The sequence below is a fragment of the Neoarius graeffei genome, chromosome 23 (genome assembly GCF_027579695.1).
Source record: "Neoarius graeffei isolate fNeoGra1 chromosome 23, fNeoGra1.pri, whole genome shotgun sequence".
NCBI lineage: Eukaryota > Metazoa > Chordata > Actinopteri > Siluriformes > Ariidae > Neoarius > Neoarius graeffei.
Genome location: NC_083591.1, coordinates 26,433,782 through 26,456,503, shown reverse-complemented (window position 1 = coordinate 26,456,503; position 22,722 = coordinate 26,433,782). Strand labels below are relative to the sequence as shown.

General features: G+C 39.6%; 1 protein-coding gene across 6 annotated transcripts in view; it reads left to right on the top strand.

Moving 5' to 3' along the window:
* The window catches only part of zeb1a (zinc finger E-box binding homeobox 1a), a 185,555-nt gene that overhangs the window by 103,836 nt on the left and 58,997 nt on the right, over positions 1-22,722 (top strand). For 5 of the 6 annotated variants that reach the window (XM_060905988.1, XM_060905986.1, XM_060905987.1 and 2 more), the window contains exons 6-8: positions 12,948-13,053; positions 13,311-15,004; positions 15,267-15,875. In XM_060905988.1, coding sequence (XP_060761971.1) covers positions 12,948-13,053; positions 13,311-15,004; positions 15,267-15,875 — 2,409 coding nt within the window. Of the gene's footprint in view, positions 1-12,947; positions 13,054-13,310; positions 15,005-15,266; positions 15,876-16,842; positions 16,976-22,722 lie in introns of all 6 variants that reach the window. The other variant, XM_060905990.1, reaches the window with a different exon arrangement.

Genomic DNA, 22,722 nt, shown 5'->3' with positions numbered 1-22,722 from the left:
ATTACTAGCCTGGCACAGCCATCCCCACTACTATATGTACACTACTATATCAACACTTGATTCCTGGCACATATTTGTTTATCTTTACTAGTGGTTTGCAAAAGTAGTAATCGAGTCTTCACACTTTGTTTTAATTTGAAATACCACAGATATTCCATTTATTTATTTTCTAATAAAAATAACATCAAAGCTGTCAAGGTAAGAAACATCTGCCTATTTGAGGTGACTGACACTGGCAAAGGTGAGTGAAAAATTATAAATTGTAGGTAGGTCTGTTGATATTATTAATAATATTAATAATTGTGTGCAGCACTTAATAAAGGTCAAATAAATAGGCCTAGAAAATAAATACATTTAAAAAACAGTGAAATTATAATAATATGAGCAATAGATCAACTAGCCAGCTCTTATGCCTATCCATTTGAGCATGTTCAGTAAACATTTTTTAGGTCAAGGTGAAAATGAAATGAGCAGTAGGCCATTTACAGGTCAAAACTAAAGCATAATACAGAATAATGGGAATCAAAATCAGTAGTATATGTAGGTGAGCTGGATTTGTACTTGTTGATTTGTACTTCTTGTTGGGACACAACTCCTCGACCACAGCAAGCATGCATATTTTAACAAAGTCCCCATCAGTAAACGGCTTTCCATGGGTAGCCAGTAGGTGAGCTACCTTATAGCTAGCTCGGACAGCAGCCTGGTTGATCTGGGTTTGGCGAAGGAATACATTCTGTTGTGCAGCCAGTCCGCATTTCATCCTCCGAATCCTGTCTTCTCTTGTTTGCCCTCGCAAACTAGCATACTCTTTGTGGCGGCGGGTTTCGTAGTGATGACGCAGATTATATTCTTTGAAAACCGACACACTTTCTTTACATACAAGACAAACTGCACGGTCCTTACACTGAACGAAAAAATAATTGGTGGTCCACTGTTCTTTAAAAACTCTGCACTCTCTGTCAACTTTTCGCTTACCGCTAGCCATTTTGCTGTCCTGAACACTGACAGTTCTCTGCGCGTGCGCTGCCTGTCACTGCTTGATCGCGAGCATATGACGAAAATTCGGAAAATATGAATAGTTCATTTTATAACTAAATATCAATTTTAATTGATAAAATCAACAAAACACAAGATGCAGACATGTTATTATTTGCCAAAAAGCAATTTAAAAAAATAGGCCATGACCACTTTTGGGGATTGCCTCATAGGGCCGGTTCAAGTGGTGGGGGGCAGAGGGGCTGGGGGCCGGTCAAAGGGGGGTGGCGGGCTGTAGTTTGATGACCCCTGGCTTAGTCGCTTTAGTTAAAATCCAATACGCTTAGATTTATACCGATAAGTTAAAATTTCCTACCCACAAGTAACTAGATACATAGGAGAGCAAATAACAGATCCATTTACATATTGATTGATATTTGTGGTCTTTTTTTCCAGTGTTTGTGTTGATTCTGTCAAAGTAATATGTCCGCGTGGTATGATGTAAACAAACTAATCTGTTGGCTATGTCAAGATCACGTGTTCAAACCGTCCAATAAAAATATCGAAAGAAACCGTCAAACATCCCGGAAGTTTCCGATTCGTTATAAGCGATCTCATTGGCTGCCGATGTTGTCCCCCACCAGACGGACAAAGCCGACTGACTTTAATAAGCTAGGAGAAGACTCGCTGGACAATTTGATCCACATCAGCATGGATGACAGCGAGATGGACTATGAGAGGGCTGCCCAACATTTGTCAAGCAAAAGCCAAGGAGAATTAATCTGCTTTAAAGGAGTAGAAAACTTAATTCATTAGTTTGGGTTTGCAGAAAGATTATGTACTTATAAACACTCTCACGAAGTGAAGTTGTCCAAATGTGTCAAATATAGCATAATTTCATATAATAATCATAAGCATTTTTGGCAGTGTGATGTCACTGGGATCCATTTAACTCTGCTCCTCCTACTCAAGCGAGTAGGACGCTTCTTTGCTTTGCTCCTGCTTTCTTAATCTTTATTTCTATACTTTACTTTCTCATTGAATTTCCACTATTTTTTTCTTTTTTTTCTCATTTTATTTTTCATCTTTATAAGCTTTTAATTTAATTTTAATTTAGTTTCCACTATTTTTTTTTTTTTTTAAATGCCAGGGAGCAAAAAATCCTGCAGAAAATGCATGGAATTAGAACAGAGGATTTCTATTCTGGAATCAAAGATTAATGCTCTGCCAAAGACGGACGAATTAAAAGCGATATCTCAGGAAAGGAGTACAGAAACAGTGGCTGAGAATGCAGAGACTGCACTCCGACAGAATGAGGACATTGCAGATCAAGTGGAAGAATCCATAACTCAAGCTTTGCAAAATGTGAGTACTGAAAACTGGCAAATGATGGGTGCTAAGCCCAAAAACAAAAACAGAAGAGTAATTACTTCAACACCAGCTCGTTCTACAAATTACAATAGGATCTACAATCCTATGGAAAATCCACAGCCCATAAGGCTTCAGAACAAATTTGAATGCCTCAGGGATGTGGAAGAGGATTTGTCAAGCGGACAAACACATAGTAAAAAGAGATCACACCAAGATCGAAGAGCTGTGAGAAGAGGCAAAAAGCAGCTCGTAACACCACCTGATCCCACAACCCTTGTTCTTGGTGATTCCACTGTAAGACAATTAAAAGGTTATGAGATGATTATTTGTTGTCTTCCAAATGCATCCATCTCTGACACCAAAGACAGCATTTTGAAACTCATGTCCGAGCATAAAACTATTAAACGTATTGTTGTGCATGTGGGAGCAAATGATGTATTCAGAGAACAGCTGTTTGTCCAAGATGATTTCAGAAAACTTTTTTCTGAGCTCTATAAGACTGGAATTCAATCTTTTATCAGTGGCCCACTCCCAGCGAGAGGAAGTTTTGCTTTTTCTCGACTCTTCAGTCTTAACACCTGGCTTGGAAAAGCTTGTTCTTCATTTGGTATGAACTTCATAGACAATTTTAATCTTTTTTGGAATCGTAGAGAATTTTACAAGCCAAATAGCACTGAACTCAGCTGGATTGGAGCCAAAGTCTTAGCAGACCACTACAAACTTGCAATCTTTTCTCAGCCAGCACCGAGGAAAACAGTTGATAAGATGTCGCAGACTGACATAGTTACAAAGCCTAAACAATCATCTTTGTAAGTCGTCATCAAGGACACACAAACATCTGACTTGCAGGCCTCCCAACATTCAAGGACAGACGACTCCACTTCTCCTCGGATAGATTTCCCAAATAGCATGAAAAAATTGCTCCCAATGGCTACACTCTCTTTTTCCAGCCCAAATCTGTCGCGACAAGCAGTGTACCCAGTTCATCAAAATTGTGTTCGTCCAGGACTTTCAGCTGGCTACAAATCTTTTTCACCATCCAAAAGATACATGTCATCTCCAATCCTTTCACCCTCAAACCAAATGGAACATTTAGAAAGTCTTGTTTGATGTACTCTGGGTCCCTGCAAATGGGTGTAGTGTTGAAAACAAGCTGGGACCCGATGTTGACATTATTCCTGTGTTGATAAGAAACAGAAAACATAGAGCACATTTAACCCTGGGGGTGAACCAATCTAATCTCCTTCCTGTTTTAAAACAGCATCAGAATGCACAACCAGATATTACTTCTAGAATTTCTGTAAAGCTAGCTCTTCTGAACATTAGATCACTTTTAAACAAGTCATTTTTAATTAATGATCTTATTTGCAAACACAATCTTGATTTTTTGCTTCTAACTGAAACCTGGCTGGATCAAGCAAATAGTGCTACCACCCTTATTGAAGCAGCTCCCCCAAATTTTAATTTTTTGAATGTTACCCGACATGGGAAAGGTGGAGGGATCGCAAATATATTCAAAGTCTCTTTTCAATGTAAACAATCCTCACTTGGTGATTTTATGTCCTTTGAACACTTATGTGCACTTGTTACATGCTCTCCTAACATATATTATTATTAACTATTTATAGGCCTCCGAGACATTCAGCCAAAGTCTTTCTTGAAGAGTTTGGTGAACTGTTATCAGTCATTTGCTTAGAGTTTGATTGTCTTAATATATCTGGGGATTTTAACTTGCATGTAGATAATACTGATAACATTTATGCCAAAGAACTACTTGCAATTATTGATAACTTTAACCTAGTACAACATGTACAGGGGCCGACCCACTCTCGTGGTCATACTCTTGACCTCGTCATCACAAAGGGTCTTACTGTGTCTAATACTGTTGTTGATCTGGCCTTATCTGATCATTTCTGTGTTTTCTTTGAAGTTTCTATGTCTCCTCACATTCAGAATAGCTCAACGACTATAGGTAGGAGAGTCATAAAAGACAACACATGTGCTCTTTTTGAGCAAGCTCTCTCTCAGAACTCAACCAAAATGTCAGACTCTGTAGATGCTTTACTGGAATTTTTTAATTTAAATATGACCCGAATTATGGATGATATTGCTCCATTCAAAATAAAAAGAGTCAGTGATAAGCAGAAAGCACCATGGAAGCAGTACCCGGCTGTTAAACTGCTAAAGAGAGAATGTAGAAAGACTGAAAGAAAATGGCGCAAATCTAAACTTCACATCCATTATCAAATCCATAAAGAGATGCTTTGTAATTATAATTATGAAATTCATAAAGCAAGACAGTCTTTCTTCTCCAACATCATCAGCAGGAATATGAACAATGCCCGTGTGCTATTTTCAACAGTAGAGAAGCTAACTAATCCCCCACCACAATTAGCACCTGAACTTCTCTCAGTTAATAAATGCAATGAGTTTGCATCCTTTTTCAAAGGTAAAATTGATAAAATACGGCAGAATATTTCTCATATCTCAGTTGCAAAAAATTGAAAAACTGCAATCACCAATGACACAGATAGATAACTTCAACACAATGTCAGAATTTTGTTTAATTGATTGAGACTCTTGAAAAAACTGTACAAAATCTCAGTTCCTCAACATCTGAACTGGACATTCTGCCCACCAACTTTTTTAAGTCTGTTCTTCATCTTATAATTACAGATGTGCTTCAAATTATAAATACATCCTTGGAGACTGGCGTTGTTCCTGTGTCCCTAAAAAAAGCTGCTGTAAAGCCCCTTCTTAAAAAAAATAATCTGGATCCTTCAGTGTTAAATAACTACAGGCCAATATCAAATCTACCATTCATTGGGAAAATCCTGGAAAAAATTGTCTTCAATCAATTAACTGCCTTCTTGATATCAAACAGCCGTTTTGATAATTTTCAGTCAGGATTTCGTGCCAATCATAGCACTGAAACAGCGCTGATTAAAGTTATAAATGACATGCGTCTTAATACTGATGCAGGCAAAACATCGGTTCTGGTATTACTGGACCTCAGTGCAGCTTTTGATACTGTTGATCACAACATACTGCTATATCGACTTGAACACTGGGTTGGATTGACTGGTAAAGTTATCAATTGGTTAAAATCATACTTAAAAGATAGAAGCTTCTTTGTTACCCTGGGAAATTGTTCCTCAACGTCAATGTCCTTGACCTGTGGTGTCCCCCAGGGGTCGATTCTTGGACCATTACTTTTCAACCTTTATATGCTCCCACTTGGGCAAATTATCAATAAAAATTCAATTTTGTATCACTGCTATGCAGATGATACCCAAATTTATTTTGCTCTATCACCTAATGATTATGCCCCCCTTGAATGTCTCTACCAGTGTATTGATCAAATCAATAGCTGGATGTCACAAAATTTTCTTCAGCTGAACACAGATAAAACAGAAGTAATTCTATTTGGAAAAAAAGACGAAAGACTCAGGATTACCACTATTCTTGACACAAAAGGGATTAAAACTAAAGAAATGGTTAAAAATCTTGGTGTTTTCATTGACAGCGAGCTAAACTTTGACAGTCACATGAAAGCAATCACTAAAACGGCATTTTATCACCTAAAAAACATTTCCAAACTAAGAGGACTTATGTCAAAAAATTATCTGGAAAAACTAATACATGCCTTCATTTCTAGTAGGGTTGATTACAGCAATGGCCTTTTCACAGGCTTGCCAAAAAAGACCATCAAACGACTTCAGCTGGTTCAAAATGCAGCGGCGAGGGTTCTCACACGAACAAAAAGAACAGAGCACATTACTCCAATTCTAAGGTCCCTTCACTGGCTTCCAGTAAGCTACAGAATTGACTTTAAAGTATTGCTGCTGGTATACAAATCTCTAAATGGTACAGGGCCCAATTACCTCTCTGATATGTTGCAGTGGCCTAACCCAATCAGATCTACCAGATCAAAACAGAAAAATTTACTATTAAAACCAGTTGTTAAAACAAAGTGTGGTGAAGCAGCTTTTAGCTACTATGCAGTACAGCTATGGAACCAACTCCCAGAGGACATTAAAAATGCTCCTGCTGTTGGCAGCTTCAAATCTAGACTAAAGACCAAGCTGTTTTCAGATGCTTTCTGTTAAATAATTATATTGTCTTCTTTACATTCTTTATAATCTTTACTTCTCTGCATGTTTTAAATTTACTTTAACTTTATCCTATTTTATTCTTTATTCTATTCTGATGGGGTTTTTTTTCTTTCTCATCCTATTTGAACTACTACTTCATTTTATTATTTTATTTTTACTATTGTTTAATTATTATTTTCTTTTAATTTCTTTTAATTCTTTTAATTAATTGTTTTAGAATAAAAATAAAATTATTTTATGTAATTTTATTTCTCTATTGTTTACTGTTTTTGTTTTTACTTCTGTAAAGCACATTGAACTGCCATTGTGTATGAAATGTGCTATATAAATAAACTTGCCTTGCCTTAACAAAAGAAGGCTCCGGATTATTCTTTTGTTAAAGGCTCACAGTGACATCACACTGCCAAATACGCTTATCATTATTATTCGCAATTATGCTACATTTGACACTTATTAACACAATCTCTTCATGAATGTTTTTATAAATACATAATCTTTCTGCAAACTTAAATTATGAATTAAGTTTTCTTTTCCTTTAAATATGTTTTAATCTTAATCTAGTCCATTTAATAAAGTGCCAAAATTTAAACTTTATAATATACAGTTGCCTTACTTTTCTTTTCAGTGCATCTTAGTTATACATATATTACGGTAATTGCATCAGAAACATTCTAAATCATTACAGTTATAGTAATACAGCAACTTATTTTAAGGTGGCAGGTCTTAGGTTCAGATCCCTTTGTGATCAACAGGAGGTCAAGATGATCGATTCTCTTCATTGGATTGCATAAGATGGAGCAAACCACTGTTCATATTTTCATGCACATTTTTGTTACAACACTACTTGATCATAGATAATTAAGGGATCCCCATAGATTTTCAAATCTATTGTATACCCAAGTACTCTATAACAAAACAGTTTAACTTGCATGTTGAACTTTAAGGTGAAATTTCAAATGTGTATACATTAATACTATTTAGGTCAGAAATCATTGAAGCACTGTTAAAATCTATCCTATAATCATGTGTCTAAAACCTCTCAGAGACCCTGAAAATGCACCTGGCAGATTCTACCATAACAGAGGCCAGTTAAGTCTCATCTCCTTAAATTGCTGAATTGATTATTTTGATCATTCTATTAAGTTTTTCTAGTAGCATTTGGGGTCTTGGACATTCACAGTAAATTTTAGGACAGTAGTCCTGGTAACTAATTAATAAAAGCCTGACATGACAGACATGCTAAATGACAATAGAAACACATCGGTTTCTATCATCAAAATCTGACAGACAAACTAACGTCTACCATCATATTCTGTCAGACACTCTAGATGACAATAGCAACAAAACTGTTTCTTACATTATTAATCTGACAAATTTAGTAATAATATTAAATACCTCATCACTAGAACCAAATAATAAAATAAAATATTGAAATAAAAAGGATAAAATTTATTTTCAAAATTGAAATATCAACAATAATTGTCACAACAGTGACGATGGACACGACTGTGTCACTTGCCACAGGCTTGCTCATTGGGGATAGATTAGGGATAAATTAGCTCATGTTTTAAGTCATTCAAATTCTGTAAAGCTGCTTTGCGACAATGTTTATTGTTAAAAGCGCTATACAAATAAACTTGACTTGACTTTCGCGGGGAAATAACACATTGAAATGGCCTGTCGGCTGAAAGGGTCGCAAGTGGCTCTGATTTATCTAAACTTATGATAGTTTTCCTCCAGAAAAATTTAAATATGAATGCACAAATATATTCTCAATGTTTCTATCGTCAACAATTTCTATCGTCAGGATAGCGGACTGAAAATCTTACCTTGATTTATTTGATGAAATCTAGCTGTCAGAACTCCAAGTCTTGCCCGGAAGTAAATGTTTGCTGTCACAAAAATCATGCGCAGTAGAATTTCCTCCTTGCGTCAGTCAACATGTGCGTGGTGAGGGCTTGAATTTTGCTATCGTCAGGTGCATTTGACTGACAAACTGACGATAGCATTTTTTAAAAATAACTGTGGGCTTCTCTCGTGAACAAAATAGTTTTTTCGCTGTTAATCTATTTCAACTCTATCTGTTGACACCCAAAAATTATAAAGCCTGCTTCCACACGATAACTACCAAAGATCCATAATGGCCGAGTCTATCGTCAGGTCATCTGACAGAAATTCACTGACGATAGCAACAGGGATAATGAAAGGGATTTTTAAAATGGGAGTTATGTCTGTCAGATATGTCAAAGAAATAGAACTTTATTCTTTAAAAATCTTTTATTGATATACTCAGTGTATTTTTAAATGACGTGCTGTTTTAGAAGACCAAATACCATATTTTCAGTGTTGAAAATATTACCTCACTGAAAAAAGGACAAGAAAAATTTCTTATTTTGTGGGCAAGTGGTTCATGGATCCAGTTATGGTAGAATCTGCCACCTGAGAGCATCTATTTTCAAAAAATTTTCCGGGGGGGCATGCCCCCGGACCCCCCTAGTTTCACTTCGCGCCGTTGGCGCTCAATTGTCTGTGTTTTATCATGACAGAATTTAGGGCTTTAATTTTTTTCTGGGGAAAACACTGCAACAGTCTTGTCTTTATCTCTCAGAAATAAACAAGCTCTTACTGAATTCTTATCTGTTTCTTCTAGCATCCCTTTAGGAGCAAAAAGAATAGCAGAAGAGTATTTTAAGATATTAAGTTGAACTTAAATTGGACATAATTGGGCTTTGACAATAGACTATTTCTTAGGAGTTTAAATTAAGAAGTAACATTATGAGACATTGGCCAGATCTTACTGAATTCTGACTTCTTTCTCCTAAAACCCCTGTTGGAGAAAAAGCAAGAGAAAAGAAAGAAAAAGAGAGAGAGATTGAGCTCAATGTACAAGCTGATTTGTTTCTGAAAGACAAAGATAAGTCTGTTATAAGAAGCAGTGTTTTCCTCTGGGGAATTATATGACATCAGTGCAGTATTTTATCAAGCCAAAGTAATTCTATTGAAATTGCATCAGACATTAAAAAAAATCAGCCAACATTTGCCATCTAATGAGAGAAGTGACATTTTTTTTATTTGGCAAGAGTGGTGAAGTCAGGTGTACACGTGGTCAGGACAATACGCATACAGTGATGCAGATTCTGGGCAATGAGGGATGTGTGATTATTAGTTTTAATGGCATTCATGTGTGAGAATGACAATTCACGTGTGTAAGTACTGCCAAACATTGTGAGGATTGTTACGTCCTGAGCTCCCTCCTGGCATCAGCTCGCCAGTGCACGGGCAAGGCTGGTGTCAGGCGGGATAATTAACATCATTTGTTACACCTGGGTGGCGTACCTGGAATATAAGGTGGAGCTTTGCTCTACCTCAGGAGGCACCTACTGGCTGTGTGTGGGGACGCACAGTCATTTTATCTGCACTTTCTCTTACTTTCTTCCCCTTCTTTCCCTTTTTGCCTCTACATTGACCACATAACTGACATACACCTTCACTCATCCACACAGTCCACGCCATACTTTGCACCACATATGTTTACCCTAGACGTTTGGAAAACTGGTAATTATAAATAAAAGTTTACAATTCAGTCCGTAACCTTTTGTGTGGTCCCTTTTTATGCTGCGGCCAGTTTACGAGCCATGCCGTAACAGGATAAAAAGAGCAAGACCCCTTGAATGAGGGAATTTCTTGTGGCTGATGTCAGAAGTCCAAAACTTTTCAGAACCTGCCAGCTGTAATGACTGTTGCAGGTCATCTGATAACTGAATATCAATGAGCTCAAGTTGTAAAGATGCTTCATTTAATGATGATACCATCTCCTTTGCTTTCAATTCAAATTCTCCATCAATATTCACACAGAAAGGGTACTTCACTGTTGAATTGCCTGTTTTCTGCATCAACTTTTTGCTTTTTTTTTTTTTAAAGTAGAAAGAGATATTTTGTCAAGCTAACATGCTAGCAAGAACAGGACCATAGTTAGAGTGGAGACGCAAGAGCAGTGCATGCGTCTGGATTTTTGTTTTTTTTTGGACACCACTTAAAGGGCGGGGACAAATTGCCTCGCATGCCAGACCAGGCCCGAAGGCCACCAGTTGAATAACCTGGCTGTAGGGTTTATATAATATAGAAAAATGGCACTTTACAAAAGCATCTCGGCGTCTCATCTCAATTATATAAAATAATTGAAATGTTTATAGTGTGTCACTTTTAAGATAAATTTAAAATTCTAGGTACTTTTAATGAAAGTTTAGGTCAATTAAGTTTGGCACAAAGGTGTAGTAAAGGGGGGGGGGTGAGCTTTCATTAGGGATACAGTACTCAACATGCACCCAAAAGGGCAAATGATACATCACTACCACAGAATTGTTTTGCAACAGTCTTTACGTTGTTGTTTTTATGATGACATCCAGATGCTTGAGTCAGGGGTGAAAGTAAGCCGGTCCTGGCTGGTCCGGTGTACCACTAAAAGATTTGGCCCTACCAGAAAGAAAAATATACTGTCTCTGAAAAAAAAATGCACTTTCAGCATAACAACACACCTGCTAACGTCAATTTACCAAAAACAACACGTTTTCCTCAATATATGTTCTGACCTGTCTCTGAATTATGTCTGAAGTGAATTCCTTCCGTGTTTCACTCGACAGACAACGTGCGAGATAGTGCGCAGAGCCCACTGCTTAACCATCTTGCGCCAACGTGCGCAGCTGGTATCCAAAGTGTTTTAGTAGACAGACGTTTGTTGCAAAAGTCTCCCAGATAAAAACAACATATACAGAAACATATGTTGATGTTTCAATATTCTATTGTGTGCAGTGTTTCGCTGGACAAACAACGAGCGAGCTACAGCGCACGTACGGCTTAACCAGATCTTGTGCTATAACGTGCGCAGCTGGTAATCAAAGTGTTTTAGCAGACAGATGTTAGTTGCAAAGTCTCCCAAATAAAAAGGCATATAAAGAAACATGTTAATGTTTCATGATAGGCTATTTAAAAATTACTTTGATCAGAATTCATAAATCGAGTGGAAGTTGGGGCAAAGATTCTAGATTACTGTCTGGATGGAGCGAGCAGGGTAACTAGGCTACCAATGCATGGCACGCGCACTGAGAACACACGCACTTACTGTAGAACGCACGCACTTTCTCAAATGTTCAAGCCTCTTTGGAATTTATTTTAAGTGTTTTACCTAAAAACTTTAACTTTTCTGTTCTGTTACACTGTTCTGTGTCCAATGTCCAAAATGAAAAGTTAGTTTTCAACTGTTCAACTAAAAAAATTTTTTATTAAAACGATTGTGTTGTTGAAATGATGTGTTTGCAATTTATTTATAATCAAAAACTGATACAGGTGGATGAAAGAGTGATAGTGTGATTAAAAAGTACTATACTAGTACTACTGAGTGATAAGAAGTCCTAGTGAAGGCTTGATAAGTAGACAATAATAAATAATTAGGTGTATTTTTCGGCGCGTGCTGTGCGCGCGCACTATGACTCAAAATAATAGTACCGGCAAGAAATAAAAGTTACTTTCACCCCTGGCTTGAGTACATATTAAACAAATTTTCTAGAAACTATATGCATATAATATTAACATAGCTTCTGTGCCTTGTCACATTGCTACCAATGGGTAAGCTACCTTGCCAAGCAAACCCAAACTAGCAACAGCTAACTGCCTCCATCCATCCATCGATTATCTGTAGCCGTTTATCCTGTACAGGGTTACAGGCAAGTTGGAGCCTATCCCAGCTGACTATGGGCGAGAAGCAGGGTACACCCTGGACAAGTTGCCAGATCATCACAGGGCTGATGGCTAACTACCTATTACAGTCTATCAAAATATCAAATACAGCATTTAATGTTTGATTTTTTTGGAAATTTTGACAGTTTTACTTATGAGTTGGCACAGCTCTGTCTTTCAATATAAGCTTTGTAAATATAAGGTTTGCAAACACCGTCACCCCTGCTTTCTGGATTCAGATATCCGATTGCTGATTTTATATTATATGAAGTCATGGTTATATGTTAATGAGGGGTAGTACCAAGTACATTGATACATATGAACAACACACTTTTCTAATTGGCCTGTTCTCTCTGCCTGCTTTCTTTTTATGGCCATTACAGACTGGGAAGGTGACAGTCAACTTTGAAAGTCCCAGTACATCCCCAAGTCACATTGACATATTTCAAAAACTAGAAGAAAAAAATCCATGGTACGGTATGGGACCTTTAATGCTACAGCACACAAAGACATTCAACAATGTGTGCTTCCATCTCAATTTTCCGCTATTCCAATTTTGTGATAACAGTTTGGGAAAAGCCCACAAATGGCTCTGCTGGCCAGGTGTACACATATTTTTACCTACAATATCCATTAAGCTTTTATATCAGCCAAATTACTATCTACCTAGACACATTAGAACAAATGCAAAATAAACACAGTACAAAGTGAGATCTACAGGACTTCTGAATTCTCTCTCTTGCTCTCTTTCAGAGGATGGTTTCACATTCAGGAGGAAACAGAAAGTTTAAATGTACAGAGTGTTCGAAAGCTTTTAAGTACAAACATCACCTGAAGGAACACCTGCGCATCCACAGTGGTTAGTTGCAACAAAATCACTGTTGTATTGCTTGGGTTATTTGGTTTGTACACCGGGTAAGAGACCATAAGCTTCATTATACAGACAGTAACCTTTGTCATAAAGTTTCATAACGGGTTACATTAAGCTGGATGGTTTACTGTGTTTCTATGGTTTTTATAAATTTGGTTGCTTTACACTTGAGTCAGGCCAAATTGAATTACGTATGAGTTCTATGTGATTACAGAATGATACTGTTCTCTTCCTTCTCTGTCTAGGTGAGAAGCCATATGAGTGCTCTAACTGTAAGAAGCGCTTCTCCCACTCTGGCTCCTACAGTTCCCATATCAGCAGTAAGAAGTGTGTAGCAATTCCCCCTGGTGTTAATGGCTTATCTCACACTCCTGGAGTCAAAACAGCTCTTACTCTGACTCACCCTACACGTATCCTCTTGCGGGAGAAAGTTGATATTGATAACAAACCTTTGGAGGAACAGCTTCCTCTTAAGATTAAAGAAGAGCCTGATGAGCATGAACTTAAACCTGTCAGAACTACAGCGGTTGCTACGACAACCACTATCACCACTACCAGCACTGCTAATAATGGGAGTGGAATTTCTATTCAGACTACTGCTCCTCAGGGTGTGGTACAGACATTAGTTCTACCTACTGTGGGTCTAGTTCAGCCTATTAGCATCAACCTACGAGACCTCCAGAATATTCTGAAAGTGGCAGTGGATGGGAACACGATCTGGCAGGCTGTGCCTAATTCAAATGCTAATGGAGCTAGTAGTAAGGTTGTTAATCAAGGGCTGCCACAAGCAGTGCTTGTGCAGTCTCCCCATCCCCATTTGCAGGTGATTTCTGCAATCTCTCTCCCTGTGCTGGATCAGGATGGAAATTCCAAAATTATCCTAAACTATAGTTTAGACCCACAAATTAGCACTTCAGATTTGAACACAGCACAGTCGACATTGCCACATCAAACTATGGCCCAAGCAAAAGCACGAGAGCCAAATATGGCACCACCAGAAGTGGTAAAGGTGAATTCAACACAATGTCCAAAGGTGGCACAAACTAACATAACGCAGCCAAATGTCACTCCAACCCCAATATCACCTACTACAAGACCAGTACCTGCACAAATAAGTATACTTAAATCCACACAGTCAACTGCTTCGAATAAAGCAGCATCCATAATAAAGTTCACAAAGCTGGTCCCAGGAGAGACAAAGCATACACAGCCAGCATTGTTGCTTGTAAGAACAACCAATGGGTCTCAGGGCCTGGTAGTAAGACAGTTAGCAGCCGTGAACCCACAAGTAACTCCAACTGTAGGAACTACAGATCTGAAATCAACCCCAGAATATACAGTCATGGCAGCAGAACACAATTCACTCATTGGGCTGAACCAGGTTGCAGAAGAGACCAATACCTCTCAGGACAACGGTCAACCTGAAGACCTGAGGTCTACTTTGCTACAGGGAACTCAGTTCAAAACTGAAAGTGATTTTGAAATTAAGACAGATTGTGAAGAAGCTTTACAGATAGAGAAAGAAAAGGAGAGAGAAAGGAAAGCAGGAATGATGACACCAAGTGATTCAACAGTGGCTCACAGAAGTGTTGTTTGTGGTGATAGCTTCCATAACTACGCTACATGTCTTTTTTGTGACAACAGCCCCAGCAGCAGTGATATCTTGAATTGTCTCAACAGCAATGAACAAGGATCTGACAGGTCTTTCTCTTCTCTCCTGGGGGAGGAAGACTTTGAGAGTGCAGATCAGCCCCCAGTGAAGAGTCTCTTGCCCCTCCTTGAGGCATACAACAAAGACTCGCACCCCAGTGAAGAGCAGCTGTCTCAAGTTGCAAAATCTGTCAGTTTGCCTGTGGATGTGGTCAATAGGTGGTTTGAAAGAATGCGGTTAAAAAACATACTACTCCACCACCCTGAAAATTCCCAAAATGGGCAACAGGTAATCATGGGACACTGAACTGTTGTGCCTTTAAAAGGCTAACACTCGATTCTGATGAGGGGATTTATTCAGTTCGGCTAGGTTTAGTCTTCAGCAGTAAACACTACAAGTGATTTGTGATATAGCCTAAAAAGTACCATCAGATATCTATTGCTGAAATAATATAAATAAATCCAATAGTCCATATCCAATATTAGCATACATACAGAAAATCTCAATGATTGTTTAATCAAAACCTTACACCGTTTTAATTTTTTCACAGACTGTTGCAAATTCTCTACCAGAGCCCAGTAAGGACACGCAGACCCAAATCCTGGACACTCCAACTGAACCTCACAATGAAGAATCCGTGGACCAGAATAGTGACCCTCCTCCTCTAAACTTCTCTATAAATGATCATGGCATTATAAAGACAGAGGATCAGGAAGAGAAAGGGCAAGCTGAACCTTTGGATCTCTCACTCCCAAAGTCCTCTTGTTGTAATGGTAACACTTCTGTTACTATTGCATTGTCTGCCACAAAGCAATCTGTCCCCACCCAAGAGGAACCACTCAATCTCACATGTTTCAAAAAGGATTCGATGGATGGCAACACCATTTATATGACACAGTCTGCCACAAGTCCGATAAACATAATAGCCGCACCTTTGCCAACTCTGGTTGCCATAGCAGAGCCTGGTGGAATTCCCTGCCTCAGAGCTGCCATCTCCACCAAACAGCACACCATCCTCATCCCCCAGCTGTCTTACACATACACCTCCCCTTCTACCAACACCAAGGCTAACACCACCACTTCCTGCAGTACTAAGGCTAGCACCATCACCACACCCTCATCCACAGACACACAGGGAACGGTACTCAATGGCTGTCAGGTAAGAAAGTCTGACTTTTCCATGTGACTTTTGGTTCTTTTAGGTCTAAAGTCTTGTTGGCTCTCTTAAATCTGACCATTTTACTGACCATCCTGCCTCCTGTGGCAGGAAAATACACCCAGGATGGGGTCCCTTCCTTTGGTCCTTGTTGCTCTTACTACTTCAAATTAATTATTGTTTATAAAACCTCAATGAATTAAAAGATTAAGCTGAATTAAATTTACTACAGCAGAGATTTAAAAAAATCAAATAAATAACTTATCTGGAGTCATTCTTGGTAGCAAGAATCTCAACCAGAGGTGACTGATTTATTAGCCTTGACCACTGTTCTTTTATATACTTTCTAACGACTCCTCCTGCTTTGGTCCTTCATTTTTCAATACCTCCCACTGATAAAAGTTCCCCTTTCTCCTACCATGTTTTTTAATTACTATGTTTTTCACCTATTTTTTCTCTACTTATTTTCCTCTTACTGTCCCTTGTCCTTTTCCCCATTAACTGGGTTACCCCATTCTATATTTTTTCACTTTCCCACCTGCAATATGGTTTTCCTTTTTCTTCCATTGTATTTGTGTTTGACCATCTGGAACCCCTTTCCTTAACATAGAGCTTACCTTAGCTCCAGTTGTCCAGTTGTTGTTTGACCATTATCTCATTCTCCCTGTTTGCTCACTTAAAAAAAATTATATAACTTGTCCGGTCAACAAAAATACATATGCCTTGTCCTGATTTTTTTTTTAGCTCAACATCTGTGTTCTGTTTGTTACTACCACATATTTCCACTCTTTATGACTTATTTAAAGGTAATGACTGCAAAGTCATCTGAAATTAAAAAAAAAAAAATTTACTGTGCATGGCATTGTCACGCAAGACCAATATCATGCAGATGAGATGTGATCATTTTGATGTGCTGAGGGTTGCTTTCCTCCATTTTGGGACCGAATATCCTACCTCTTGAGGTAAACAGTATGGCCCCACGGAAACAGCCAAACATGAGGAGCTTGAACTAATTAGCATAATTATGGAACTGGGTCACACCAAGATGGCAACACGCAGAAAACATCATGACTTTGCATCGACCTCAGAGTTTTGAGTCGCAGGTATGTAATTTGTGGTTGACATTCACAAATAGATCCCTGAAACAAAAGACAAATCCGTCTTTTCTCTGTTACTGCTTTTGTGTTATTGTCTCTTTCTCTGTAAGCTCAAAACATTAGGTATATAACTCCATACTTGCTACGATGGAGTCCAGCCCATACATTCTAAGGCTAAGCTAGCTAAAAACTAGCTAGAATGATTATCTTGCTCTATCTTGCAGTTGCACTCACTAGGCATTCCTTTTCTTTTCCGTTGGCTTTTAGTTGGCGGGAGAGCAGAGTCTGCCATGTTTGCCCATGCCGACTTGTTTTGGTTAAAAGTAGGTCAAATGCCCCACGGTGATCACATGATATTGTTGCTCACTTGCTTCAGCGATCTCCAGAATCGTAAAATGCGGGACCCATTTTATCTCGGCAAAACATTTACACATACCGGTAGGATACACGGTGTGTGCATAACAATTTTCTCAAAGCAGGCAGGGGTGTTAATGCATTTTGCAAGTATTACGCATATCACTTAAACAATAATACATTTAATTCCATCCTTAACACTCACAAGCTCAGGAGTGGCTGAAAAACTTCAACTTCTTTTCCCAGTTGAAATTACCAGTAATTTCATGCAAGTACCTGGTAGCCTGTTATGTTACTTGAAACTCTCTATTGATTTACATATTTGTTCACAGCATTCAGCATAATTCAGAGACGCATTTTAAAAGGATTAGTCTAATAGTTACTTAGTACATACATTGTTACTTCCCATTAAAATAAAAGATGCATGGTATATATGGATTATAAAAGAATATAGTTCAGCAAAAGTAAATGAGCACTATTCTCCTCTTGTATCGGTTCCCCAATGTCTTCCTTCGACACTGGTCTATCTTGAGCAACCCAGTGGCACCTGGCCAATTTGGCCACTGGCAACAGTGGCAGGGGAAAACTCTTTTTTTTTTTTTTTTATCCAATTTTCTTTTTTGAGAAAGAAACCTTGGGAGAATCCAGGCTCAGTTTGAACTCCTCCTCCTCTGAGTGATGCCGAACACAAGGGAGCTTGCCCATAATAGTTTTTGGTGGTCAGCCTTGCCGTATGTAATTTACGTACATGTTCGAAGGAAACTTATGTATTACAAAAAAGATTCATTCTTAAAACTCTTAATCCCCTCCCTCTCTCCCTTTATGATTCTGTTTGAACTTCTGTTCTCTCTTCCTGTTCTACCTTGGAGTTCCCGGACTCCATTTCCTCCCTCGGGACTGCATACTCTATTTCAGACTCTTGTGCTAACATCTTTTTATATTCTTTTTCTAACTCCATCATTACCACATATTCTCCCATCAGGGTCCCCATTTTTTTCTTTATCATTAATTTAACAAGTAGCAGTACACAACAAGTTATCACCAGTACCACAGCTAGGAGAGCTCCTAGTGCCATTCTGATTCAGGCTAGTATATTCTGCCAACTTCCTGAGAACAGCCATGTCAACCATTCCAACCCACTACTTTCTCCCTGGGTCATTCTTGCATGTTCCTCTTTGAGGCCCCTCAGCTATTTCATAGCCCTTGTGAAGTTACCATCAGGGTCTGTGTTCACTGGAATGTATAAACAACAATCTTCCCCAAACAGCGCACATACTTTCTCGTCTGGTGCTCTGTGTTGATAGCCAACCTATTCTGTAATGTCATCTGTGGTGTTGCATCTAACTGTTCCCCCAAAACCTCTAATGCATCGATGGTATAATTCAAAAACCTTTGTTGATTGTACCAAATGTAATTAATTCACATAGTATTTGATGCTATCTGTGCCTACGGCAAAAAGAATGTCGTGAATCCTGTTTTACTTGTAGCCATATACTCACTGGGTATCCCTTTTGGGCTTCCCATTACATTAAAGGCCCTTTTCCACTACCCTTTTTCAGCTCACTTCAGCCCAACACGGCTCGCGTTTCGACTACCTCAGAGCAGCACGACTGAGCTCACTTCAGCCTTAATCAGCACCCAAAACTCGCACAGTTTTGGAATGGGGCTGAAGTGAGCCCAACCGAGCCGAGTGGGGCTAGGGGCGTGAGGAGACACTCCCCTGTGTACTGATTGGTGAGGAGGAGTGTCCTCACATGCCCACACACGCCCTGTGAGCATGCTGGGATCTGTAAACACCGTAAACCCGGAAGAAGAAGAATTACGAGCAACACTAACCAGCAGCAGAACTATCAGCAACACTAATGACTCCATGTCCTCCATGTTTATTGTTTACTATCCGGGTCGTGAGACTACTGCTTAAAAGGTCACTGATGTCACTGTTTGCGCCGCCTAACGACATCACGTGACGTCCACCCACTTTCTCTAACTCCACTCAATGTGTCCACCCACTTCCAGCCAGCACGGTTCAGCGCGGTTGTAGTCGAAATGCAACCCCCCAACAGCCCCACTCAGCTCGACTCAGCCCAACTCAGCACCGCACGGCTCAGCCCAACTCAGCCATGTTGGTAGTGGAAAAGCCCCAAAAGTGTTATTTTTGTGGGTTCAAATGGTTTGAGGGCCCTTTCGTGCTGTTTCCTCTCCTCTGCATTTACCTGTTACCGTCTCTGTATCATATAATACTACTCCTAGCAATGTAATTGGTGCACATATTCACAACCAATTCTCTGGTAATACCTGCATTACTTTTCCTGATTCCCCACATGTCCAAAAACATCCAATACTGGTAGACTGCTTCTGCCTAAGTCTGGTGGTTTTTATTTTTAATGATGTCTGAAACCTGTCCATGATCTGGATTGGATTTTGGCTATACTCTCCTCCTCCTTAAAACTCCTAGCCACATTTTGCTGATATATTTCCTACTCTTACACTCCCCTGTCTCCAAAAAGCATATTGGTGCATCTATGTGTCTTCTACTCATACAGGCATACCTAGTCCTGTTCCTGGCCATGTGATTTCCACACATCCTGGCCATCCCTCTTTCAGATATGTGTGTCATTCAGGGCATGTTTCCATGCACATCAGTGAATGTTGCTACTTGCCTCTCTGCATCTACCCTCATATGCCATATGGTACACACAAAAGGGCATACATTATCATAACAATAATCTTCTACCTCCCATGGTATTGGGGCTATTTTAGGTACCTTCTTCCAGTTGTAGCATGCCACACAAGGCTTACCTTTATCACCATATCTTTTGGCAGTATAGGTCATTAGTCCATACAACATATTGTCCAATACTCCATCAGTCATTATCTCTTCCCCTCTGTCTCTTCCACGATGTGAATTATCTGTCTCGTTCTTTGGTTGACGTCTCTTCTTTTGATAGGCTAGCTTTGTGTCTTTACCTCCACCCACTCCAGTCTGGGGTTATATCTCATGATGTCTCCCAAGTCTCTGAACAATTCTGCTGCCTGGTTTCTTTGATCTCCCTGGGTTTCCCAGACTGCCATTATCGCTGTCTTGCGTTGCACATACCTTGCTTCCCTTTCTTTGAGTTCACCACATGTCCTTACGCTAAACAGTCTCTGAGTACCATTGTTAATTTGATGGGTTACTAGTTCCTGGTCATTACAGTTCACTATCCCCAAGTATATTATTAGGCACAGTTTCCAGATCAGTCTTTTTGGGGGTTCCATTCTCTTTATTCTGTGATGTTTGGGGGTCTGTTCATGGAGTTTCCTGGGCTAGTCAGGGAGTTTTCTAGGCTTGTTGTCACTTGCTTTCTGGCTCTTCTAGCTTTTTCTTTCTTTTATTGTTGTCTGGTGCTGCATCTGGGCAGTTGCATTTCTGATGTTTCTGGTGTGGGCCCTTTCTATTTTCCTTGTCGTGTTCTCCCCTCGAGGAACTTTGTCTACTTTGTTCTCATCCTCTTCTTCCACTGACTCCGCTATATATCTTAGAGACTGCTGAATGTCCTATGCGTATATAGCATTAGTTAACACAAAGTTTGTTCCTGTGATCAGCACATGCAGTGCATGACGCATGTACAACTCTACCTTATGACCCATAGTGATGGCTGATGCTTTTTCATAGGCATAGGCACCTGTAGCCGGGCCCTGGTAACAAGGTGGCATCCCCTGGTCGACTTTTCCCAATTGCGCACTACAATATGCAATGGGCTGTTAAGCCCCGCTGGCATCTTGAGTGAGCACAGCATTAATTTTGTCAGCTACAAACAAATGAAATGGCTTTGAATAATCAGGATTTGATAAAGTAGGGACTGTGCACCTGTCTGCCTTAAGGGCAACAAATGCTCACTCTGCCTCACCTGTCCAGTTCAGCTGTTTCTTGAGGCTGGTTTGTCTGGCTTCCAAAATAATTTTCCATAATAATTTTAGCATGAAATCACATATCCACTGTCGGCTGTACCCTGTCATTCCTATAAAAGACAACATATCAACCACAGTTTGGGAGCTTTCTGAATAGTCTCTGTTTACTGGCAAAATGGATCTGTGAGCACCCTTCAACTTTTGACCCAGATACTCTTACTTCCACCCTACAAAATTGTAATTTGTCTTTATTAACTTTGTTCAAGTTCAAAGTGTTTATTGTCATATGCACAGTAGGACAGGTCTACTTGCACAATGAAATTCTTAGTTTGCTGTCCACCATGAATGCCAATTACAAATAAATAAATAGGCGGAAGAAATAATACAAAGTAAAGGCAATATAGTGCAAAAATAAAAGCAAAGAAAAGCAAACACAGCAAAAACACCCAGTATAGTACAAAATAAATGTAAATGTAGTGCAAAATAGGTAGTGTAATACAAAAATAATGCAATGATCAGACGTAGCAGCAGAAGGGCAGTAATGTGCAAATGTGCAAACAATGTAACCAGATGTAAACAGTCAAGGAACAGCAGCAAAAAGGGCAGTAATGAGCAAACAAATGTAAACAGATGTAAACAGTCAAGGACAGTATACAGGGAGGTAATCCATGGTTACAGACTCCTGTCAGCTGTTCAGGAGTCTGATGGCGGTGGGAAAGAAAGAGTTCTTTAGTCTGACAGTCTTACATTTCACACTTCTGTACCTCTGGCCTGAGGGTAGGAGTGTGAACAGTCTGTGCTGGGGGTGGGTGGGGTCTTTGAGGATGAGAGCAGCTCTCCTGTGGACTCTGCGGTGGTAGATGCTCTGCAGAGAGGGCAGTGGAGTTTTGGTGATCCTCTCAGCAGTCTTCACCACCCTCTGCAGGCGTTTGCGGTCCATAGCTGTAGCGCTGCCGTACCACACAGTGATGCAGTTGGTCAGGATACTCTTAATCATGCAGCTGTAGAAGTTGCTGAGGATCTTGGGCGACATACCAAACTTCCTCAGCCTCCTCAGAAATTACAGTCACTGTTGAGCCTTCCTAACCAGCTGTGTGGTGTTAGGTGTCCATGTGAGGTCCTCACTGATGTGAACACCCAGGTATTTGAAGCTGCTCACCCTCTCCACCTCAAGCTCTTGGATGAACAGTGGTCGATGAGGTCTCCTCATCTTTCCTCATGTCCACTATCATCTCCTTCATCTTGTCCGTGTTGAGGGTGAGGTTGTTGTCCTCACACCATGACACCAGACTGGCCACCTCCCTCCTGTCGGCCATTTCGTCACCGCCAGTGATGCGTCCTATCACTGCGGTGTCGTCCGCGAACTTCAGGATGATGTTGTCCTTGTGGGAGGCGACACAGTCATGGGTGAACAGAGTGTAGAGGATGGGGCTGAGGACGCATCCCTGTGGGGTGCCAATGTTTGTGATGATGCTGGATGAAGTCCTATGACCAATTCTGACAGTCTG